Here is a 25,184-nt window from a genome sequence, read left to right as displayed (position 1 = left end):
TCCTCCCTCTCTCTGCCTCACTCACTCTGCTCCAGACACACGGGCCTCCTTGCTGTTCCTCCAATGAACCAGGGCTGGTCCTGCCCCAGGGCCTTTGCACGTGCTCTGCCCTCCGCCTGGCAATCCCCTCCCTCAGACCACAGCATGGCCCCTTCTCTTCACGTCTTCCAGCATCCTATTCATACGCCACCTTCTCCGAAAGGGCTTTCCTGAACAGCCTGCCTGAAATGGCCACTATCGCTGCCAATGACTCTTCCCTGCTGCTTTTATTCATAGATTGAGTCATGGTGATAAGTGCTGTCTCCCTGTATATGCAGTGCCTAGGACAGTGCCTGGCACACACGGGGCCTTCAGGGCATTTCCATCCCACTGATGAGTGAGTAAATAGAACTGGAGGGGGATATGGAGAAATGCGACCCTGGCGTACAGCTGGTGGGAAGGAGAAATGGGGCAGCCGCCGTGGAAACAGCCTGGCGGTTCCTCAAACGGTTAAACGTGGAATCGCCATTTGACCCAGCAATTCCACTTCTGGGTTTATAGCCAGTAGAATGGAAAGCAGAGTCTCAAAGAGATACTTGCACACCTGTGTTCACAGCATCGTGATTCACGACAGTGAAAAGGGGGAAACAACCCAAGTGACCATCAACGGATGGATAAACAAAGGTGGTCCATCCACGCAGTGAAATGATTCAGCCTTAAAAAGGAAAGAGATCCTGACACCTGCTACACCATGGATGTACCTGAAGGACATGATGCTCAGTGAGAAGCCAGACACAGAAGGACAAATACTGTGTGATTCCACTCACATGGAGTCCCTGGAGGAGTGAAATCCATAGAAAATAGGATGGTGGGGGCCAGGGGCTGGGGGAGGGGGTGGGGAGTTATTGATTAATGGGTACGGAGTTTCTGTTTGAGGTGATGAAAATGTTTTGGAGACAATTACTGCTGACGGTTGCACAACACTGCAAATGAAACTAATGTCACCGAACTGTATATTTAAAAATGGTGAAGCTGGTAAGTTGTAGGTGTATTTACCACAATGTAAAAAATATTTTTTTTTAAGGAAAAAAAGACTGAGAGATGGCAGGGAGATCACTGGTCCAACATCTTGGTTTGCAGAAAGAAATGGGGCCGGGGGAGGGGCCCGTCTTCCCAAGAGGATCCGCGACAGTGAGTGGCCAGTTGGGCCCAGAACCCAAGCCCCATCTCTGTCCCCTGCCCCCCACGAGGAGGAGTTCCTCTTGCAGGATGCTCCAGCCCACAGCACAGCACATTGACCTGAAGTCAGGGGCCCTGGGGCCGCAGTCCCAGCTCAGGGAAGGAGGTACACCCCGGGCGGCCGAGCTGCGGCTCCCGTGACCTCAGACCCCATCCTGAAGGTGCCAGGGCCCCGCAGGCCACACAGGAGTCAGGTGACAACCCGGGGACCTCAGGGCCCCTCTGCTGCTCCCCGCCCCCAGTCAGTAACAGGAAATAAGCCACAGGGGGCCGAGTGTTTAGGAACAAAATTTATTCCAATTTAAAACAGAATTCATTTCAGGAGAAAGGTATGAAAAATCTATTTCCATCACATATCTCTGGATTAAGGGGTCAGGGCCCCGACACGCTGCCTGAACATGGACAGCTCCGGCCACAGGAGACTGGCACTGAGCCGACGGCGCCCGCCCCTCAGCCCGCACGGACAATACATGCATTTCAAATGACAAAAGGTTTAAAAACAGCATTTTTATATAATATTCTTTTTTAAATAGATTAAGGTTTAAATTGTCTGAAATCAGGACTGTTTAATATACAAGTGGGCGAGGTCACCCCCGCCAGCCGGCACGGCCCCTCACACCACTGGGGCGTTGGCACTCGGAGGGCAGTTCTGCTGGGTGACGTGACACAGCAGTGGGGGTAGGTTGGCACTCGGGCAAGCGCCTCGGAGGCGAGCGAGCCAGGCGGGGAGGTTGGGCACAGCAGCCGGGCTTGCCCCGGGATCTTGGCACTCCAGCCCCTCCGGAAGTTAACACTCTGGATGCGCCCCCCACCGCCTCCCCCTCGAGGGCCTGCCCCGGCTCCCTGTGCGTTGTGGGCCCCTGGGAGCCCACCGCCAGCGGCACCACCGTCCCCGGCCGCACGTCAGGGCTATGGCACAAACCCCGCAAGTGGACGCACGGCACCAGAGAGGGCCCTTCGGGTGGAGATGCCCAAGGAAAACAGGCCGAGAAGCCTGCCCCCCACCCTGGGCCCTGCGTATCAGGCACAGGAGGGAGGTGGGAGGCGGACGGACGGGGACAGGGCTGGTGTGGGGCTGGTCTGACGTGTGCGCTGTTTCTCTGCACTCCCTGGTCAAGGGCCGCCCTGAGCACTCACTCGCAGGGCCCAGGTACGCAGGGTAGGTGCGGGGCGCCACCGGCGGGCCACTCCCGTCACGTTGGTGCAAGAAACCAACCACACAAAACCAACCACTGCAGTGCTCGGCCCACGCCACATGAGACGGCCACTTCCTCCCCCCAGAAACCGGCCCTCAGGCCCTCGGGGAGGGCCCCTCAGTGCGTGGCCGTGGCCAGGCTGAGGGCCCACCTCCAGCTGCCACGAGCCCCGACAGCTCGGCTCCGGGCAGAGTGCAGGGCGGTGGGCATCTCCTAGCCACCCACAGCCCCGCCAGGGCGACCCTCCCTGCGTCTCTGCCTCTCGGGGACAGACCTGAGAAAATTCTGAAAGAAGTCCCTACCCCACCCTCACTGCTTCCAAACTGGGTACAAAATGGAACAAAACAAACAGTGGCTCCCAGTCCAAGCGGGCTTCCTCAGGGTTGGGGACCGAGCCCAGAGCCCAGGAGCGCTCCCAGCGGAAGACCCAGAGAACCACGCCCCGGGCCCCCGCGGCAGGCAGGGCTGTGAGACAGGGCCCCAGGGGCTGCTTTTTGTTTCCTCAAAAAAAAAGAAAAAATGGTTAGGCACTTCCCAGGGCGGGCAGCGGGGGGCGCCACCCACCCCCACGTCTTGGAGTCCGGGGCAGAAACCCGGCAACAGTGGTGAGGGCGTCAATAACTTAAACAAGAAAGAAAGAGAAGTCCCAGCCTCTGCGTCTCCACGCCTTCGGAGATCAGAAGAAAGCAGGCCAACAACTGTCCCCGGAGGCAGTGTCTCGCGCTGCTGGGGGCCAGGTCTCATCTCTGCCCGTCTTCTGTGGGTTCTCTTTTTTTTTCTTTTTCCTTTTTTGTTTTTTTTTTGTTTTTTTTAGAAAAAAGCAAGCCACGAGTCAAGGCCAGAAAAAGGCGGCCTCTGCCACTGACAAAGATGAGAAGGTGCACGAGGTGTGTAGGAAGAAAGATGTACATCCCCTGATAACTGTGAAATAAAAACCATTTGTTTAAAAATATGAAAAAACCCCGACTCCTGGGGCAGACTGGCGACCAGCAGGCGGCTGGCGGGAGTCCGCGTGGTCACACCAGGTTGTACTCCTTCAGGTTGAGCTGCAGGATGGTGTCCTTGACAGCGGCGAAGACGAAGCGGATGTTCTCCGTGTCGGTGGCGCACGTGAAGTGGGAATAGATGATCTTGTCACTGTCGGGGTTCAGGTCCACGAACATCTTCAGGATGAACTCCCGGGCGGCCTGTGCGTCCCGCTGCGGGCCTGGCGGAGGAGGGGGGAGGGGCGGGATGAGCCGAGGGAGCCGCGCAGCCCCCCTGCCCAGCAGCCCCTCACTCAGGCCCACCTGCCAGGCAGACCCACCTCCCACCTCCCTGGCTCCCGCCTCCTCTCTGTCCACCCCCCTCCCACTCAGGCATGTGTCCACAGCCCTGCTGCCCCCTGGCAGCCAGCCTCCTGCTCTGGCCTGCCGCCCACCCCACACCCTACCCCACCCCCACCCTCCACCCTACCCCACACCCCGACCCCCCACCCTACCCCACACTCCCACCCCCCGGCCTCCCGGCTCCTCAGGCAGCACCTCCGGGAGACGCCGGGGAGGGAGTGGCAGAGCCCCGACTGACCCCCAGGAGCGCCCCCAGGGGTCTCCGCGTGGGGGGGTGGGGATGGCAGGAGGGGTCCGGCTCACCCCGTATCCCCCGCGCCTCGCTCCTCCCCGTGCCCGGGCCCTGGGCAGGTGGGGACAGGCTGCCAGGCGGTGACCGCAGGGTGCCCCCTCCCACAGACGACGCTCCCCCGGAGGACACAAAGCTCTCTCCACCATCCAGGGCCCTGCGAGGCGCCTGCCGAGCTCCGGCCACACTAACTGCACCGCGGCCTCCGTGCGGCCTGGGAAACGCCGTCCTCGTGTCACTCCTGAGTCGCCAACGAGGCCACCGAGGCCCAGAGAGGGTGAGGGAGGCGCTGGCAGCGTCCAGGACAGGCCGCTAGGGCGGGCTCACCGTCGAACTCGGGGAAGTAGTCCACCAGGTGGGAGTGGAGGATCTTGTCCTCCAGCAGGTCCTTCTTGTTGAGGAAGAGGATGACGGACGAGTTCTGGAACCAGGGGTAGGTGACGATGGTCCGGAACAGTGCTTTGCTCTCCTCCATGCGGTTCTGAGGGGCAGGCAGCAGGTTGGCGGCAGGTCCCCCAAAAGGGCCTGTGGGCACCCCCCTCCCTGGGCCCAGTGAGGGCCTCACCTCGTTGTCCGACTCCACCAGCACTTGGTCGTACTCGCTGAGGGCCACGAGGAACATGATGGACGTCACGTTCTCAAAGCAGTGGATCCACTTCCTCCGCTCGGACCTCTGGCCCCCCACGTCCACCATCCTGCAGGGCGGGGTGCACGGGCTCAGCGCGGGGCTGCAGATGACAATGCCCACCCCCAGCACAGCCGCCTCTGCCAGAGCCACAGCGACCCCTGAGGCATCAGAGCAACGAGGGCCCCTCAGTCACCTGTCAGAGCCAGCAAAGCCGCAACACCATTAAGCCAGGAGAACACAGCACAAGCAGGGGAGGGGGGACACCCGAGACAGCCAGGCCCTGCCTGCTTGCCGAGGGAGGGGCCCTGGCCTACAGGGGGCGCCGTGGAGCGTGTGAGGCACAGACCCCGGTGGGGCTGAGCCGGGTGACCTCGGATGTCCCACATCTGGAAACCCGTCTCCCCTTGTTGGATACCACACGGCATCACCTATGAAATGCTGGAACCCACCCCAGCCACGGCGAGAGCAGGCTGCTTGTCCAGTGGGAGATGTCGGCACACAGATGCTGACACCAGGCGGGGCGGGGACACGCTAGGGACAGCGCCCTGACCATCACGACTGGTGACAGGTCCCCGCTTCCTACTTGTGAGTTTCTTAAGTTTTCTTTGACGAGGAAGCCCTCTACTTTTTTTTTTCGGTACGCAGGCCTCTCACTGTTGTGGCCTCTCCCGTTGCAGAGCACAGGCTCCGGACGCGCAGGCTCAGCGGCCATGGCTCACGGGCCCAGCCGCTCCGCGGCATGTGGGATCTTCCCAGACCGGGGCACGAACCCGTGTCCCCTGCATCGGCAGGCGGACTCTCAACCACTGCGCCACCAGGGAAGCCCCAAAGCCCTCTACTTTTGAAGACGATGGCGAGAAAGAACAGCAGCCTGAGAAGGCAAGGGTCCCCGGGCCAGGCCCGTCCACAGCTGTTGGACAGTCAGGCAGCAGAGGCCAATCCGCCTGGCGGGGGTTTCTCAGAGGAGGTTCTAGCAAGCACAGGCAGATGGCGGATGTGCCAGGGTGACCTAGGGTATGGGAGGGGGGTGAGTGGACACCAGGCCCACCGGGCTGCCGCTGCCAGTCTGGGGAGCGCGATCGGGCCGACGGCGTCAGGGGCCACAGCCTTTCTGGAGCTGAGTCTCCCCAGTACAGCCAGGCGGGAACCTGGGCCTCCAGGGGCGGGGCGGGGGGGGTCAGGTCTTTGCAGGAGGTCCATGTGGGACCAGGCTCAGGCCTCACACATCAGGCCAATCGCACTGTCACTGGATGCTGTGTGAGCTCCGATCAAGATGGGGGCACAAGCTCCCTGCCCGGGCCCCCGGCCTGCCCTCTGTAAGCCCTTGACCAGACAAGGGGTGGGCTGGCCAAGGGACAGTGGCGGCAGAGGTGCAGGGCCACTCTGCAGTGTGGACAGCAGCAGAGCGCACACACAGGCTTGGGGGAGGGGCGGGAAGGGAGGGGGGGAGGCGTTCTGGACAGAGGGCACAGTAGCTGCGGAGGCCAAGGTGAGGCCATGTGAGGGGACCCTGGAACGTGGGGTCGGGAGGAAGGCCAGTGATAGCCCCGGCCTGTGCCCTGCAGGCCTCTGAGGTCCCGGACCCCATCGAGAATCTGACCAAAAAAGAAGGAAACCGAAATGCTGAACTCTCACCAGAAAATGTACCATCAGGCATGTGCAGTGTGATGCCTACAACTCCTGAGGGTCCAAGGGCACCCCGGGGGCTCTGACAGGTGAGAAAGGATGGGGGGCCAGCTGGGGGCACCCAGACTCTCCCCCTCTCCCAGAAGCTTCTGCCTGAGAAATGCGGTCCCTGGGGCCAGAGGGCACCTCAAGGCAAACCCAACAGACTCCCTGAACGCCCCCGGGGCTGGTGCTTCAAGGCAACAGGGCAGGACCTCCACCAGCAGCGCTGCCTCTGGGGCCCCTGGGGTGGGGTCGCCCAGCAGAAGGGACCCCATGCAGTGGCGGGGAGGGAAGGCTCGCAGCCAGAGCAGGAATCCCACCCCAGAGCCTGGGCCTCAGAGCCCTGGGCGAACCGTGTCCCCCAGTCAGTCCCCCTGAAACCTGGGGACACAGCCTGATCTGGAAGCGGGGTCCCCGCAGATGGCACTAGTTCAGACAGGGTCACTCTGGAGCAGGAGCCCTGGATCCAGTGATCAGTGGAGTTACCGTAAGAAGGAAACATGGGCACAGACCCAGGGAGGGGCCGTGTGATGACGGACGCAGAGATGGAGCGAGGCTTTTACAAGCCAAGGGACGCCGCGGGCTGCCAGCACCCTCAGAGCTGGGGGGACGGAGCAGCTTCCCCTCACGCCCTCAGGAGGACCCAGCCCTGCCGACACCTTGACCTCGGAGCTCGGAGAGGATGCATTTCTGTGATTTTACGCTGCCCATCTGTGGTCATTTGTTACGGCTGCCCCGGGAAACACACTTGGCCTTGCCGCCTGGCAGCTCTGGACAAGCTGTGACCTCACGGGGTGGCGGGGCCCATCCTTGGGGACGGCCCTGAGTTCACTCTGGCTGCATGGGCTTCGGAACTGGGCCACAGAGGGGTCTGGAGCCACCTTCCCCGGGGGCCCTCAGGCTCCTCCACCGCCCGCCTGGAGCACCCCTGCTCTGGCCTGGATTCCAGACCACCCGCCCGCCCATCCGCACGCACGCGCTGGCACCCTCCCCCCATCTGGGGCCCACGCGGAGCCCGCACCAGGAGGCCGTTGCCCCCGGGGCCGCCTCCATTCAGCCCTGCCAGCGCCACCAGGGCCTGGCTCACTCGGAAACCTGGTGACAGCCACGGACAAGGACCCTCTCTCGCTGCCCCACACCGGGGGCCGGGGCCGGGGGCACAGGTACCTGAAGATGATGTTCTCCAGGTCGAAGGGGTACTCGATGATGCCAGTGGTGGGCACGCGCACTCGCAGCACGTCCTGCTGGGTGGGCAGGTAGCCCGAGGTGGCGATGCGGTCCACGTCAGTCAGGTAGCTGCAACACAGCAGGCAGGGCCGCTCAGGCCAGCCCACGAGGGGCCTCCCGGCCATCCCAGGTCTCCTGAGCGCTGGGAGGGGCCCAAGCAGCCCAAGTACTTGGGACGAGAACGGACAGGGGCAAAATGAGGCTGCAGGGAACGCCTGGGACAGAACCCCGCCCCAGCTCTGAGGGACGGCTGTCCGGGGATGGGGACGGCGCCGGGGTTCCGAAGAGAGGCTGTGGGCTGGAGGGGTGGCTTTTCATAACCAAACCTGTCACTTTGGAATAGTTTGAGAGACACAGAAAAGGGGCAGAGAGACAACGGAAAATCCCCGCAGACACCCGCCTCCCTGCAGGGAAATCGCCCCGTCACGGCTAACGAGGCGCCGTGCAGACCCTCCTCCGCCCAGGCCTGGTCCGGCCCCACTCACTACTTGGCAGAGTCCGAGAGCTGGTACTCCCGCCGGCGGTCGTAGCACTCCTGGATGCCGGGGTCGTTCCACAGCGTCTTGATGGCACTCACGTACCGGTGCTCGAAGGTGGTCACCTTCTCCACATCTACCTCCCGGATCAGGAGCGCGTTGGCCTGTGGGGCGAGGGGCAGGCCGGGATGCTCAGCGCCAGCACCCGGCAACCGACTCGGAACCATTGACTCCCATTTCCCATGAACACGCATCAGGACGACGCAAGGGCGACCGGCAGCGATCGCCCCCCAGTGCCAGGCCCCCAAAGGAAAATGCAGATGGAGGCAGCTCCCGGGAGCAGGGCCCACCCGGCCGCCACGCACCTCAGTCCCGGGGCACCCAAACAGGACAGAGGAACAAACACCACTGGCTGCCCCTGTGTTCCCATGCTGCAGGTGAGGAAACCGAGGCACAGAGAGCTGCTGTGACCTAAGAAGAACCTGCCCCCCGACTCCAAGCACACAGCTCCTGAAACCCTCGGGATCTCTGAAGGCATAGGTCCTCTCGTGTGCAGCCTGGGATGGGGTCTGGGGACCAGAGCAACCCACCAGGAAGGGGAGGCTGAGCTAATCATAACAGTCCAGTGGCCCAATGACTCATGCCCCTGGGATGGAGCCTCCACAGACCCTGGACCACAGGGCTCGGAGACCCGCTCCTAAAGAGCCTCGCTGAGACACACCACCCCAGAGACCCACACACGCGCACGCACACACACACACACACACACCCCTACACACACACACACACCCCTACACACACACACCCCTACACACACACACACCTACACACACCTACACACACCTACACACACACACCTACACACACACACACACACACACACACACACACACACACACCCCGCCGGGGGCAGAAGGCCCCCAGGAGACCCCCTGTCTCTCCTCCAGCCTGCTCCACATGCCTGTGCTCGGGATGGTCCCACCCACACGGCTGAGGGACTGGGGAGGGGACACAGCTGGGCAGAACCCCAAACAAGGAATGAGGGGGCCCCAGCCCAGGCTCTGGAACCCACCGGTCACCTCCCAGGGATGCTCTCCCGCCCCAGCCCCCGCACAACAGCGTCCTTCAGCCCCGCCTCACCCTCCCAGCCTCCCAATCTGGGCCTGGAGAAGCAGACACCAGCCCCAGAAAACCCCCAACTGCAGATGCATGTAGGCCAGGGACCAGACGTCTGTTTCTACGGCCACGCTGTCCCTGCTGCTGCAGCGAAAGCCGCCAGGGATGACGTGTAAGCGAGTGGCCGTGGCCCGCGCCAGCAAGGCTGCACCTACAGAGACAGGCCTTAGTCTGCCAATCCCTGTTCCAGATGCCTCTGGACTTCCACGGTTAAAGTGGGGCCTGGACGCTGAGGGGCCTCAGCTGCGAGCAATCCTACGAACTGGGTGAGAAGCTCCAGCAGGCCCTACATGCTCATTCCCACAGCCAGGCTGGCCGGGCCCCAGACCCAGTGCTGGGCCCTGTAGGGTCCCTGATGACCCGTGAACCGGGCATCAAGGCAGGAAGACACCAATATCAGAAATCTGGTTGACTGGCCTTCTTAAGCTTCCAAGTAAACAGACTAATTTAAATCCTATTGAACATACATGGTCCAATACACGGTGCCACGTGCCAGCCCAGGCAAACTGCTGGAGTTGAAAGAGAAGTCCCCGAAAACAGATCCACAAAAGCGAAGCCAAGGGAGGCCGCCAGAGAGAGCCCCCTGGTGCACGGCCGGGGCAACGCCGCTCGGACAGCAGGCAGGCAGCCCCTCTGGAAGGCGAACCGAGAGGTACCCTGGACCTAGCACCTCCACTGCTGGGGACGTGCCCAGGAGAAACCAGGACAGGCGTGCAAACAAAAACCTGCACACGAGTGTTCCAGCAGCATGTCCACGAGAGCCAGAAGAGTGGAAACAACCATGCGTCCGTCGATGGACGATGGACAAACCATGTGTCCCTCCACACAATGAGCATCATTCAGCCACAAAGAGGAGTGAGGCACTGACACTCGCTGCAACGTGGACGGACCCTGAGATCACGATGCTCAGTGAGAGAAGCCAGACACAGAAGGACACACGGGGTGTGATTCCATTGATGGGAAATGTCCAGAACAGGCAGATCCACAGAGACAGGGAGTGGGTTCCTGGTTGTCAGGGGCTGGGTTAGGCGTAGGGGAGGTGACTGCCAGTGGGGACAGGGTTTCTTTCTGGAGTGATGAGAACGTTATGGAATTAGAGGCAATGGTTGCACAACTCTGAATATGTTAAAAATGAGTGAATTGCACACTTTAAATGGGTGACTTGGTATGTACGTTTTCTCAATAAGCTGTTACTGAAGGAAATAAGAGAACGTGCCACCCCCGGGGGGCACAGAGAGCCTGATACAGTGCGTGGAGTGCCTGGTAGGACGCTGGCCCGCAGAGGGGGCCAGGACTCACTCTGCCCCCTGTAGGAGGCCCCGCCGCGCCCGGCGCTCCCGCCCGGGCCTCACCTTGTTCTGCTCGTACTTGTAGAGGATCTTGAGGGTCTCCATGGCCCGGATCATGGCCTGCATGGCGGTGAAGATGTTCTGGTACACCAGCTTGGTGAAGCCCCGCTTGTCCTCCTCCGAGTAGCCCGCCCCGTGGATGATGCGCATCTGCTTGATGAACGTGCTCTTCCCGCTCTCGCCCGTGCCTGCAAATGGCCCAGTGAGACCCAGCGGGACCGGACCCGCGACCCGAGCCGTGGGCTCGCCGCACCCTGCACACAAGAAGCCCCGCCCACGAGGAGCCCCGAACACGCGGAGTCCCGCCCACGAGGCTCGAGGTGGGGATGCGCCTGGCCAGCCGCTGCTGCCTGGACAACAGGGCGGGCCGCGTCCTCCCACGCACACCCTGTCTACAGGGGCCGCCGAGGCTCAGAGGAGGTCGGGACAACAACGTGGGCAGGGACGGGAAGGGAGCAGCCGCGGCACCTGCGGCAACTTGGGTCTGAATTCAACTCTGGCCACAGCCGAGGAACTGGAGGCCAGGAGCAGTGAAGTGTCTCCCCCAGATGCTGCCACCCCCTTAACTGGTCACGTGACGAGCTCCCTTGTCCCACATGCCCTCATGTGACAACGTCCCGCCAACCCACGGCTGTTCTGATCAGAACAGCTTTCCTTCAGGGCACGAGTTTGGCATCTGCGTCGAGGCCACGCTGGGCCTTCGCAGGGCGCTGGGCCATGCTCCCCACAGTCCCCAGCAGCCCCTGAACCTGTACCTCACCCAACCTCACGCCACCCCGAGACCGAGCGTGACTCTGGCGCTTGAACAGCCCCAAGGCCCACGTCCCTGTCAGCCCAGAGGCCCTTTGGGTGCCCGGGGCCCCTCCCCTCTCTGTCCCACCACCCTCCAGGTGTCAGGTGTCAAGGCCCCACCTCAGAGAAGGGCGCATGGAGTCTCCGGGATCAAGGGCTGGCCAGCCCCACCCGGCACCAGCGCTGCGGCAGGAGGGAGGGCTCCTCTCCTGCTCCAGCCTCTCACCGCCCTGTCACCGTCTAAGCGGCAAAGCCGTACCCCAACTTTTGTTCACCTCCACACGCAGGGACTGCATTTTAGTGGCTTTAATGTGCCCACAAATCTCTGGGATGTCTTCCGTGCAGAGGGGGAGCCTGACCCTTCCCGGAGGGCGGGCTGGACTCAGTGCCTCCCTCCCAACCAGAAGAATCTGACCAAGGATGGCCTGTCACTTCCAAGACGAGTCACGGGGCTCCCCGTCCTCTGTAGGACTTTCGCGGGGGCCGGGGGGCAGCGCCGTCCCTGAGGGCCCATGTGGGCAGGAGCCATGTGAGGGGCCACCCTGGAAGCGGCTTCTCCGGCCCCACTGGGCCTTCAGATGAGGCAGCCCCGGCCAACACGTGCTCTACAACCTCATAAGGGACCCCGAGCCAGAACCCCCACGACTCCTGACCCTCAGAATCTGCCTGTGTGCTATTTTCAGCTACTAAGTTACAGGGTGGTTTTATTGCACAGCGGGAGAGAACTTCTACAGCCTAAGGACGCATGGCCTCAAACCCCTACTTGATAACCAACACAGGTCCCCACTCACCCATGCACTGAAGCCCCCAGGCCCCCTCTTGGGGACTCAGAACCCCCCAGACTCGCCCCAGCCCGCCTGGGCTCATCCTCCCCACCCTGTCTCAGAGTCACCTGTGTCCCCCACCCCAACGAAGGGGCCTGAGCTGCGTCCTGCCCTGCACACCATCCGGCTCACAGCCACCAGTGCCGTGGGCGCAGGGCAGGCAGCTCCCCTCTGCACTGGGACCCATCACCGCTGCCTTTCAGGGAGTCTCTCTCAGGCATCTGCTGCCCGCCTCCTTGCCCGGGAGCTCCCGGAGAAGACATGGGTTCTGAGCGGCCTGCAGTGACCACACCATCCTGCAGCAGGAGGCCCTCCGCCCGCGTCTGAGTAACTGACCACGGATGCCTGAGCCCACCTGGGGAGACAGAGCAGAGGCCGCCTCACTGCAGCTGCCCCTTTCTAGGACCTCCATCAAGGCACTGGGTCCTTTTACGAATAAAAGAATACGACTCTGGTTCTGTCACCGAGTGGTAACTACGCCAATGCCACCTTCCATCCCACTGCTGCCGCAACATCAACCAGAGGCCAGGCGCCCACTCCCACCAAGGCCCCACCCCAGCTCTGAGGCAGGAGGGGCGAGGACCCCATGTGACCCCACACCTCCCTGAGGGGTCCACGCACTCCTCCCTCGTTGCAGGAGGCGGGGTGGGGGAGGGGAGGCGACACACAGGAATGCCATGCCCTGCGTGGTTTCCTCTGGACCAGGGTCCCCGCAGCACTGCTGACACTGGGGCCGGCCCGGGCACTCTGGGGTGTTGAGCAGCACCCCTGGCCCCGCCCCCTCAATGCCAGGATCCCCTCAGTGTGACACACAGACATCCCCAGACACTGCCCAATGTCCTTTGGGGGCAGGAAACCCCAGGTGAGAACCCCTGTTTTTGACACTATGCTACTGTAAAAAGATACGTGCCCTGCTGGTGTTTGGAAGGGCCTCTCACCAGAAACATCAGACCAGTGGCCACTAAAGCCCAACCCCCTGCAGCCACAGGTCAGCTGAGGTGGAAAAGGGCAGCCACTCAGGCCCCGGGGCGCTGCCCCTTGAGTCCACCCCCCTGAACTGCAGGAGGGGCAAGAGAGCTGCCCGAGCACAAGGGCGCGGGGAGATCCAGAGAGAGCCTGCTGACTTCAGACCACAGCCAGCGTCTCCAAAACGGGTGCGCAAAGGACAGGCAGCCCCCCCAGAGCTCCCCAGAGGCAGCGCAGGACACCGAGGGTCTCACACACGTGCACGCGCCCGTGCCAACAACCAAGGGACAGCGGGTGTTCACGGAGGAGCCGTGATCACCGGCCAGAGAGTGGCCGAGGGAGAACGGGGGAACGCCCCGGTGCCCAACACAGACGACGCAGCTGGGACACGTCCCGAAAACCAAGAAACGGAAGACGGACCCCTCGGAAGCCGGAAACACAACTGGCCCTGGAGACGTCGGAGGTCCTGGACGAGGCACATGGCCCGAACCCTGCTGGGGGCAGAGGAGCCGCTGCGAAGACAGCACCGCGATCAAGTGCAGGAGCAAAAGGCACTAGTGAGGTGAGGGGGTGGTGACGGGGCGGTGACGGGCCTCACGAGCGATCATGTCGCAATCCACGTGTCAAGTACTCACGTGCACCCCTTAAACCACACAACACGCGTGGCACTTACGTCTCAATAAAGCTGGGGGAGAACGCAGCAAAAGGGACACCCTGGGGACAGTGTGGCCCAGGAGGCGGGATAGTCAGTGACCCCGCCTGGGCCATGCCACCTTGCCAGGAAGGACAGAGAAAGGAGGTTGTGGAGGTGGCAGCTGCAGAGGCCGGGCCCCCGGAGGAAAGCCCCACGAGCCGCACGTCGAGGGTGGCGTGTCACCTGTGCTCAGGGCCAACAGCGACTGAGTGACAGGTGCCAGTCCCAGCAGGCACCTCCCGGCAGAGCTGTGGGTGGAAGGCCGGAGCTGCGGGCCCTGGGCTCTGGAACCGGCAGGCCCAGGTGGCCAGAGCTCGGCCACCACTGGCCAGGGAGGGAGGGAGGAAAGGCTCCGGGGGACGCAGAGCCGCCACAGCGTCCTCTCCAGGTGCCCACCCCCTGGCCCAACTCAGCCCACATGCTGCCGGCACCCAGTGCCGGGAGCTGGGACCCGGGCCCCCCAACACGCCCGAGCCAACAGCCTCCTGCTCAGAGAAGTCTCGGGGTGCGAGGCCCACCTGGACCTCACGGCCAGGCCTATCTGCTGTAGCCGGCGCCCGGGGGTCCCTGGCAGCTCCAGCTCATCCTGCCCCGCCCTTGGTCAGTTCCCCCTGAAGATCTGGTCATGGGGACTTCCCTGGTGGAAGATTCCACGCTCCCAATGCAGGGGGCCCAGGTTCGATCCCTGGTTGGGGAACTAGATGCCACATGCATGCCACAACTAAGAGTTCGCATGCCACAACCAATAGTTCGTGTGCCGCAACTAAGAGTTCGCATGCCACAACTAAGGAGCCTGGGAGCCACAACTAAGGAGCCCACGTGCTGCAACTAAGGAGCCCGCAAGCTGCATCTGAGACCCAGCGCAACCAAATAAATATCTATAAAAAAAAAAAACCTTCAACAGCTGCCCACCAGGGAGAAGAGCAAGGCCCCCCTCAAGCAAGACCGTGTGAGACCCCGTGATGGGCCTCGTTCTAGCCACGCACCTGCACAGGTGCAGAGGGCACCTACCGCCACACCCCCTCCCAGCGAGGACGCCGAGTGGCCCCAGGTCCTGGCTGTACTCAGACTCCGAGCTCGTGTCTGTGGGTCCCCTGGCCCCCACTGTCCCCCACAACGCAACCAGCCCAACCTTGCACGAGGACAGCCGTGGCACTGCGGCCCGGGGCCGGCGCGTGACACCACTGTTCACGTCGCCCACGCATCGGGCCCTGCCCCTCCCGAACGCCACCCCAACTCCCTGCACAGAAACCCAAACTCACGTTTTCCAGGAAGGGCCCCAGTGCCCCCAGCGCCCCACCTGCTCCTGGCCTGCTGCTCCCGTCTGTCCCTGCTGGGAGCCAGCTCCCCGAGGGCGGGGCTCTGCCAGCAGCCTCACACCCAGCCCCAGCACAGGCCCGGCCCGCAGAAGTCACCGCACACATTTTTCCCGAATGAACCAAATGAACTCGGCCCCAATCCACAGTCCCGGTTCTGTCACGTGTCCCCCTCAGGTCCTCTGCATCCCCTGCCCTAACTCCAAGAATGGGGGCCCCTGGGGGCACCACCCATGTGAGGGGTCCTGCCCCTGGGGGCCTGGCAGGGGCCAGACAGCACAGCGGGGCCGGGAGCCTGCAGGACGATCTCTGGGCGTGCTCAGTGGCATCACCAGTTGCCCAGCTGAGACTAACTGGAGAAGAGGAAGGAGGAGAGCAGCCCCATCCCTGCGACAGAGGGAGAAAGCCACTGTCTCGCCTGCACGGTCGGCCAAGATCTAGGACCGCAGACCGGGAGGAATTATGTCTGAGCCCAGGCAGCCACTCCTCAAATGTGGGAGAGAAGAGGGGCAGGGAAAGGGCCTGGAGGACAGGAAGGATGGTGCTGGTCCGACATCATCCCAGTGGGACTCAAGGTGTGCAGGATCCATGGCCCCCGGGGCAAGTGGCCACGATCTAGCAAGAGAACACTAGTGTCAGAAGCTGGGGTTCAGGGCTGCCGCCCAGCCATCCCTAATTCTAGAATGTGGGCAGTGAAGCCAGGAACCCCAGGACCACAGGAGGCCCAGGCGAGAGCACTGCCGGGGATCTGGGCTCCTGGAAACACAGCCCGGAAATCCAACATGGCCCCGAGCTGTGTCAACAGGTCCAAGATCAAAGAGGCACGACGACCTTCTGCTGGAGAAAGTGCAAACACCTCGTGCAGCCAAGGAAGGCAACTGCACGCTCCCCTCGCCCCCGCTCATCCATTCATTCAGTGGTACATCTATCACCCCACCTCCTGCTGGACAAGTGAAGGAGCGGAGGCACAGAGAGGTCAAGAAGCTTCGCTGAGGTCACACAACCAGTAACTGTCAGACCTCAACAGGCTAAGGTCTTCGGGCTTCACGTCCGTCCATCTCTTCGTGGTCCACGGTCACCGCCACCCAGGGAAGTGAGCGAATGTGAGAGCACCGGGGGAGCTCTCCCGGGCCAGCCACGGGCCTTTCAGAGACACCGCAGCAGCGGGCGCCAGCGCAGACAGGGGCCAGGAGGGAGGACAACAGGGCAGACCTCGGGACTCATCCCTTCATCTGACCTCCACACCGTGGCCGCTAAGTCAGCAGGTCCAGCGTCCCCTGCCCAGGTGACTCCAGGCGCAGACACTGGTCCCCTGGGCCAGCCCCCCTCTTGTCCCACGTGCCAGGTCCTAGTGCAGCGCTTCCTGAAGCCTAACGCTCAGGAGTCGGGGAGACTGGTATGAGCCCCAGTCCTGCCCAACCCTGCCGTGCAGCCCAGCTGCCCAGCCTGGGGGACGGGAAGGCCCCCACCCACCTGTCGAGGCTCAGCAGAGAGGACCAATGGGGCAGAGACGGGGCGACCCGCCTCCGTGGGGGGTCTGACCTTTCAGCTCTACGCCAACCGAGGTCCGTAAGCAAACCTCCTTGGCAGGCGCTGGGATCAGATCAGGAAACGAGAGGCCCAGCCCTGAGGGCCAAGCTCCGGAGACCCCACCGCAAGACAGGGAGGTCCCCGCTCGGCCGCAGAGGGACTGCCAGCCAGCGCGATACCGTGAATAAAGACAAGGGCACAGACGGCACTCCCCAGTTTGACATGCGTCGCCCCCACTGACCCTCCCACAGTCCGGGAGTTGGGGGACGCTCTCCTTCCACAGCAGGGAAACCCGAGGCTCGGGAGGCACGGGGACTGAAATCCCACCGCGCTCTCCAGCTCGGTCCTGGCGGGACCCGCCTCCCAAGCGCTGCCGGGGCAGCCTGTCAACCCGGGTAAAGCCCTCCGTCGGGAGAGCAGTGACCACGGGAGGGCACAGCGCCTCGCAGGTGTTGCGGCCTTCCCCCCAACAGTGCTGCAGGCGGGGAGCCGAGGCTGTGCTCGCTCTGGAGCACCCCCAAGCCCACTCACGAGGCCTCGGGAGGGCGGCAGCTGCGAGCTGTGCCCCTGAGTCCCTGTCTGTCCACGCATCACAGCAGAGGGCCACCAGCAGTGGCAACGGGCCCCGGAGCAGGGAACCTCACGTCCAGGCAGGATGTGAGGATGCCCTAAGTCGGGGCGCCCAGTCACCCCCATTCGACCTGCTTGAGGGAACTGAGTTCAGTTAGCCAATCAAAGCCACCCAGCAAACATCTCAGGTCCGCAGGGCTCTGTGCTGGGCCATGGGGTGGCAGGGCCTGCCCCGGAGGGGGGATGTGGTGGGGAAAACGAGGGGCAGACACCTTGGTAGTGACCCGCCAGGCGCCCCACGCCTGGGCCAAGGGCAGAGACCGCGGCCACCCGGGAGCAGGGGGCTGGGGCGCATTGGCACAAACTCCCCAGCCAGCAAGCCTGTGGCCTGGGGCCCGGTTCTGAGAGCAGCTGGAGTTCCGCCAAAAACTAACCCCGCACGCGGGTGCCCCCGAAGCCCGTGGAGATGCCCCAATCCCGTCCACGGACACTGGGCTGACAGGCCCCGCGGCTCACTGTCCTGATGGGAGAGGAGCGCCCTATGGGGACCAGAGATGGCCGTTCCCCCTGAGTGCAGCCCAGCTCCGCACACCCGGCCCAGACCAGACCCGCCCACCCAGGGCTGGACTTTGCCCCCAAGGCCCTCCGAGGCAGAGGAGGGACAAACGGGTTCCCATCCCTCCTGCCAGGGGTCCCCACTCGGCTCTGTCTGCAGCTGCTCCAAACTCCCAGCCCAGGAGTAGCAGTGACTGCGACCTGTTCTCAGGCCGCAGGGAGAAGGGCTCCACCACAAAAATCAGAAAGTGAAACCTTTTGTGGTTAAACATCCGAGGCTCTCAGGCAGCGACCAGCGCAGCTCAGCAGAGGCCGGGAAGCATCTGTGCACACGGAGTCCGGAGCCCAGGGACACACGTGGCGAGGCCGTGCTCGGGCCCAAGGGGAGGGAGATTCCCACTGGCCTGGCACGCAGGACACCGAGGGAGAGGGGCTCTGACAGCAAGTCTGGGCTCCTGCACCTCCAGGGATGGCGCCCACCCTTTCAGCGACACAAAATTTCATCTAACTTTTAAGCCCCTGAGACTCATCCTGGGGTGGGCCACGAGCGGTGGCCCAGGGCCCCAGGTGCTTCCAGCCATCAGGGTCTGCGGGGGACAGGCAGGGCCACCGCCAGGAGCCACGGCCACGTTCCACTCGCGCCTCCAAGCAGGGCAGGCGCACCCTTCCCGCCGGGGCCACCACACCCCAGGCCGGATTCCGGCCCTTTCTACCGCCCTCGGGGCCACAGCGGGCTGGACAGGAAGCCTGTGGAACTGACCGCCCTGCTTTATTTAGAAATCCCGGAGCCACTCAGCTCCTGGACCGGCACTTCCTGCGGTAGGCCTCGGTTCTCAAGGGGAAACCTGTCCTAAGGAATGGACGAGGGGCCTCCTCGGTTGTTCTCTGTTGAGTGGCAGAAACGCGGGGGCAGGGGACTGCACCTGCACCAGGAGGGATCACGGGAGGCAGAAGCCGGCGGGCCTGCCCGGGACCCCCACCGGAGCTCCTAACTGGGCCTGGGGGTCCTCTTCCGTAAAGTGGGAGAGCAACGCCGAGCCGTGGGGATCCTGGTGTATCCGCTGCAGGGACGCTCACTACCCCCATTCCTCACCACAGACGACTGTGAATGAGGATGTGGCCTGGAGTAACAGGACCAACAAAACCGAACACATCTATCACACGTGTTTGTAGACATGTTGCGTGTTGACGGCACACACGTATGTGGCTCTGGACCGTAGTGACAAAAGCATTCACCTTTCAAGCACCCACAAAGCATCTGACAAAACAAGCGAACACTGATCACATACCGGCTCTGCAACACGCATTTTACACTGTGTGCTGACACGGGGCAGGGGGGGTTCTGCCCCCGGGGGATACTGGGCCACAGCTGGGGATGTCTGTGGTTCTCATGACTGGGGGTGCTCCCGGCATGGAGTGGGTGGGGCAGGGATGCTGCTCGGCACCCCCCGGCTCCCAGCACGTCCCTTGGAGCTCCGCCTGGCATTCACAGCCGCCCTCCTGGTGTCATAAACCTTCACCTTGGACCCCCAAGCTCTCATCTTCCTATCTGCCCCCATGCCTAGGACTTAATAGCTTCCCAGGAGGGTGCAGACTCCCTGTTCTGCAAGCCAGTGGGGGGAGGGGTGGGACCTCAGACCCAGGTGCTCCTGCAGCCAACAGCCCGCACCCATGGGTGGGCGCTGGGCACATCCAGATCCCCTGCAAGGCTCCTCAGCCCCAGCCCAGGGAGACCAGAGACACACAGCAAGGCTGCAAGATCACAGGCCACCGACCCGTACCCTTGAACCCCACGTCAATCTGGAGCCTGGGTGCGCACAGGGCAGGCAGCAGGGGCGTGCAGAGGTTCATGCAGCCCCCAGCCCCCAGGCAAGGCCGACTGTCTGGTAACATTAACATGCTGGTAACTTCTCAACCCCCCTCTGAAAATAAATTCTACCTCTGTTGGTGTAAGGCAGCCAGGGCCATGCTGTCCTCCCAGGTGCCACTGGGACCCCACTGCAAGTTTCCTCCAAACTTTACCGTTACTCTCTGCCTGTTTTTTCTGCAAAGATGGCCCATTTTATAGCCTTTAGGTAAAGTGGAACGTTTGGAAAAAAAAACAGGGAAGGTATTTTAATCAAAGGGAGGACCCAGAGGGTCCCCACAGGTGGGAGGAGCGAGGCAGTCCCTCCAAGACCCACGGCCTCCAGCGACTCACCGCCTCCGACCCTGCACCGTCCTGCGGGTGGACCCCTCGGTGGCAGACCCCTCTTCCACCAGGGGCCCATCACAACAGCATTTCCAACCTTCCCCACAGTGCAGGAATGCAGCAGAGCTCCGGAGAAGGCAGGGCAAGGGCTTCGCTTGTGTAAACGACCTTCTTGCCTTTGACTGCGGAGGTAAGTCCTCCAACAACCCTTATTTGGGGTGACAACAGCTTGCCGACTGCTGGGCCGACTAGTTCCGTGCAACAGGTGCGCAGTGGGGGAGACGGAGACTTGGACGGGAATCCTCTCCAGGACGGGGAAGAGGACCCAGGAGACCCGGCTCCCACTCGGACGTAAGGAGAGGGGCCGGACGGAGACGGTTGCTCCGTCAGGGCTCCACCCGCCCCGGCCCCAAGAAGAGAGAAAAGGCTGTCTTCTCCCCCACAGATTGCTCTCCACTGGGGAGGGACATGGGTTTTCCGACTGGCCTCAGGGAACAGGGGCTACAGGGAACAGGGCTCCACCTGGTGGGAAAAGTAGAGAAGGGATGCCAGGAGGCAAGGGGTGCGTCTTGTGGATTACAGCCCAAAGGTCTGGCCCTGAATAGATGCTGGGGGCAGCGAGGGGGCACACCTGTTGGGGGCAGGGATGGAGGACCAGTCCTGTGCAGGGAGGAGGCTTGTCTCCTGAGAAGGGGTTAGAAGGCAGGCCCTCGAGGGTTTTGGGGGCCCGAACGGGACAGCAGAAGCAGAAGCTGGCCCTGCAGGGATCAGGGGCTGGGCAGCAGAGGCACGGACTGATCCCAAAGGGTCCTGGGGACCCCGCCTGGACAGCAGAGACAGGGGCTGATCCTGAAGGAAACTGGGGCTTGATGTGGACAGCTGAAGCAGGCGCTGACCCTGCAAGGACTGGTGACCTGCCACGGACAGCATAGGCGCGAGCAGATCCCGAGGGTCTGGGGCGCTGATGTGGACAACAGAGGCAGGGCCTGGCCCCTCTGATGTCAGGGACTCAACCTAGACAACACAGGCTGCAGAGATCGGGTGGCCCAGAGGTGGACAGCACAGGTAGGCAAGGGCTGACCCCGCGGGGGTCGAGCCCGCTCTGGACAGCACGCAGGGCCGTGGCCAGTACGCAGGGCCGCCCCGCCCGCCCGCCACGCGCACCGCCGGCCCGAACCCCGCAGGCCCGGCCCCACTCACCGAGCAGCAGTAGCTTGAGCTCGCGCCGGGCGTCGCGCTTGTCCCGCCGCAGCTGTTTCTCGATCTCGGCGTTGATCCGCTTGGACTCCTTCACCTCATCGCTCAGGCAACACGCCATCATGGACTCCAGAGTCATCGTCCCGGCCCCGGCCCCGGCCGCCCGCCGGCCGCCCCCGCCACCGCCCCCCGGCCGGCCCGGCCCTGGCCCCGAGCCGCCCCGGCCGCGCCCGCCCGGCCCTCGGCGCTCGGCCCCTGGGCCGGCGGTCCGCCTCGGCCGCCTGAGAGCACCGGTCCCGTTCAGCCGCTGGTCCCTCCCGGCCACCCTCCACCCGCGCCGCCACAACCGCTGGCGCCGCCGCCGCCGCCAACCGCAGCCGCCGCGACCGAGCGACAGCGCCTCACAACCTAACCAGCGCGCGGACAGCGCCGACGGGCAGGCGGCACGGCCAATGGGAGTGGGCGGCGGCCTGCGCGCCCGCCGCGGGGGCGGGACTAGCGGTCGGGATGGGCGGGGCGTCGCGCGGGCGGGGCGGGGAGGGGCGAGGCGGGCGCGCCCGCGGGTTTGGTTGCGCCGACGTGGGAAGGGGGACGCGCAACCGGGAGCCGGGCGGGGCCGCCCGGGATTGTGGGAATGTGGAGGACTCGTCAGGCTGGCTCGGCTCCGCTCGGCTCCGCTCGGCCCCGCTCGGCCCCGCTCGGCCCCGCTCGGCCCCGCTCGGCCCGGCGGCTCTCTCGGCCCCGGAGCGAGAAGTTCGGACCCGCAGCTGCGGTGGCGAGGCTGAGCGACCTAGGCCCAACGTGAGGCACTGGGGTACCAGCCCTCACGGCCTCCTGGGGCGCCCTGGCATTACCTGACCGGAAACGAACCTTCGTCTCCTCCGTTCTTGGAACAAATATTAATGGAACGTCTTCTCTATACCAGGCCTGGGCTTAGCATTAATACAGAGCCTGCTATATGCCACGTATGGGACGAGCATTAATGGAGTACCTGCTGTATATCAGGCATGGACCAGCCATTAATGTAGTGCGTGCAGTATACCGGGTATGGACCAGCTTTTAATGTAGTGCCTACTGTGTAACCAAGCATTAATGCAGTACTTGGTATATACTGGGCAGGAAACAAACATTAGTGGAATGCCTACTGTAAACTGGGCATGGACCAGGCATTAATGCAACACTTGCTATATACCAGGCCTCGACCAGGCATTAGTGCAGTGCCTGGTATAATTCCAGGCAGGGAACAAGCATCAATGAAGCACCTACTATAAACCAAGTACTGCCGGGTTGATATGGGAGCATAGCCACACCCATTCATTTAAGGAGCTTGGCTACTTTCACTCTGCACCGGCAGACCTGCATAGTTGCAACAGCCCTAAAATATTTACCATCTGGCCTCTTCCAAAAGGAGACCTAGAAGGAGGCCTAAACACAGGAAGCTCCATGTGTTTTGAATGACAGAAAAAGAAAAAAGCCTGAAATGGAGACCCATTTCACAGATGAAGAAACTGAGGTGCCCTTATGCACAGTTCCCTGACGATGGCACTCCTCCCAGCCATGACCTGGCCACAACACCCACCCGCTCTCCACCTGGCCCTGCCCAGATCCCATCACAAACCTTCCAAGCTGCACCTTGACACTCTGTGCTCACCTGTCTTGAGATAAGGGGAGAAGGGAGGGTCAAAGTCTCCATTTATCAGTTGATTGGGACTGAGGAAAGTTTGGTTTCTTGAGACACTCATCTTGGGGGCTTCCATCCCCACCCCAACTGGACACGCAGCCGGAGCAGGGACCGCTGAGGTCCCCCAACCAATAGAGGAAAGTTCCACTTGAACAAAGAACCCACAACCAGGGAACCTGAACAAAAACATTGGTCTTGGCTCCAATGTCCCCTCCTCCAGGGGAGGTCAGGCCAGGTGTTCCCTGAGCACCCCTTCTGATGACACCCACACCCCACCCCGGCACCACCCTGCTGGACTTCCCCAGGCCCTTTTCATGGGCTGAAATCACCTGCTTTCTTCCCTTACTGTCCTGTTCCCTCCCCACCATATTGTAGGGTATCTATGTCCTGATCACTGCTGCATCTAGACCCCAGCCTGGTACACAGTAAGTGCTCAGACACGCTGGCACCTGGGACCTGGGACCCTTTGCTGCAGTGCTTGCACTTGGAAAAACGTCTCCTCGGGCAACAAAATACAAAGAAACCATAAGGGAACTAAAAATAACTGTGTGCATGCTCAGTTGGGGCAAATTATGGACAACAAAATGCAAAAAGACCAAAAAACCCAACTGTCACTTCTTTTTTTTTTTTTTGGCTGTGTTGGGTCTTCGTTGCGGTGCACGGGCTTCCCATTGCGGTGGCTTTTCTTGTTGCGGAGCGTGGGCTCTAAGCGCTTGGGCTTCAGTAGTTGCGGTGCATGGGCTCGGTAGTTGTGGCTTGCGGGCTCTAGAGAGCACGCTTGGTAGTTGTGGCGCACGGGCTTAGTTGCTCTGTGGCATGTGGGATCTTCCCGGACCAGGGCTTGAACCTGTGTCCCCTGCGTTGGCAGGTGGGTTCTTAACCACTGGACCACCAGGGAAGTCCCAACTGTCACTTCTGAAGACCCGGAAGCAAAAGCAGGGTGTCAGGAGCAAAAGCAGGATACTGTGCAGGCCCACTGCACACTACACCACCAAAGTGGTGGGCAGACCACCTAAGTCACCTCTCTGGCCCAACCGCTGGACACACCCCTACCCTCACCTCATATAGGGAACCAGCTCGTTCCCCCCTGTCCCACCAAGGGAGTGAACAAGCAAGGGAACCTGTTGCTTGTTCTCACTCCCACCTGTAGCAGGGGCCCTGCATTTCTTGTCTGGCCTCATCAATTTCTATTCAGTAAGGAAGCCAAGGACGCTGGTCAGTAACAAATAAGTATTGAAGGGAAGAATGGAGGAGCTCTTTGTTGTTTGTTTTCCATCTCACCCAACAGACTGTGAACTTCAGAAGGGCAGTGACTGCGTGTGTCTCGGTCGCCCTGGGGTCCGCAACGTCCAGCACAGAGCTTCAGGCCTCTTCCCTCCTCCAGCAAAATGGTGCACCAGTGCCGGCCTGGGTAGTGATGAGTGGAATCGCCCGCCCACATGTGTGAGTGCCACGTGCTCCGGGATTGTCCATCTTGTTCTCTGCAGTGTCCCCACAGCCTAAAATAGCCCCTGACATACAGTAGGTGCATGATACCTGTTTGTGAAACCAATGAAGGAACACAGCTCTCCTGGGTGCGTCTTCTCTTGCTCTGGAGGAAAAAAAATAATTGCGCTTTCTTCCCTTCTCTGCACCTATTCCTTGCCACCACTGGCCTCCTCCTCACTCGGGACTTAAACCTTAGGATGGAACCTTCCTTTTGCTGCTTACTCTGGTGTAGACTGTCGGCGGGTGACTTAACTTCTCTGGGCCAGTTTCCCTGTCTGCAAAGTGGGCAGACTGTTGTTTTTCAGAGAGCTTGTTGTCAGTAGCCAAGGGGAAGGTTCTTGTCACGTACACAGTAGAAGCTTAATGTTTGCTGAAATATTCAAATACTAGGGAACTGTAGGATGGCTCCCCAGTGAGCCCCGCTTCCTGGTATTCATGGTCTTGTGTAATTCTCTGCCTTGCCTAGGGTGTGTGTTGAATTTAGTGATTCACTTCTAACAGAATACAGAGGAATAGACTTCAGACATTTGGTTACAAAATGCCTTTTGCTTCCATCGTGGGCTCTCCCTCACTCGCTCTTACAGCAAACTCTTTACCGACGTCTAGACCATCCTATTCTGCTCGAGAAGCACATGTGCAGGAAAACTGAGGCCTCCTGCCAACAGCCGCAGGAAGGAACCGGTTTGGAAGCGGCTCCTCCAGCCCCACTGCATAGCTTGATTGCAAGCTCATGAGAGACCCCGAGTCAGAACCATGCAGCTACACCACTCTCAAATTTCTGACCCTCCCAAACTGTGTGAGACCACGAATGTTTATTGTTTTAAG

At 61.9% G+C, this 25,184-nt stretch overlaps 1 protein-coding gene across 2 annotated transcripts; it reads right to left on the bottom strand.

The window, feature by feature from the left end:
* Positions 1-1,535: 1,535 nt before the first annotated feature.
* On the bottom strand, positions 1,536-21,329 carry GNA11 (G protein subunit alpha 11; the record flags this gene model as incomplete). 2 transcript variants are annotated; one of them, XM_082649876.1, is made up of 7 exons in its annotated part: positions 1,536-3,621; positions 4,359-4,512; positions 4,597-4,726; positions 7,495-7,623; positions 8,040-8,194; positions 10,559-10,743; positions 21,194-21,329. In XM_082649876.1, the coding sequence occupies 7 exons, from the start codon at positions 21,327-21,329 to the stop codon at positions 3,431-3,433; spliced, it is 1,080 nt and encodes a 359-aa protein (XP_082506002.1). In that variant the 3' UTR covers positions 1,536-3,430. The 2 variants fall into 2 exon arrangements, with proteins under 2 accessions (XP_082506002.1, XP_082506003.1); XM_082649877.1 differs by lacking the exon at positions 21,194-21,329 and adding an exon at positions 20,003-20,110.
* Between the last annotated feature and the right edge of the window lie 3,855 nt (positions 21,330-25,184).

Source organism: Grampus griseus (assembly GCF_964374135.1).
Source record: "Grampus griseus genome assembly, chromosome: 3".
NCBI lineage: Eukaryota > Metazoa > Chordata > Mammalia > Artiodactyla > Delphinidae > Grampus > Grampus griseus.
This window is presented reverse-complemented; position numbering and strand designations above follow the sequence as displayed.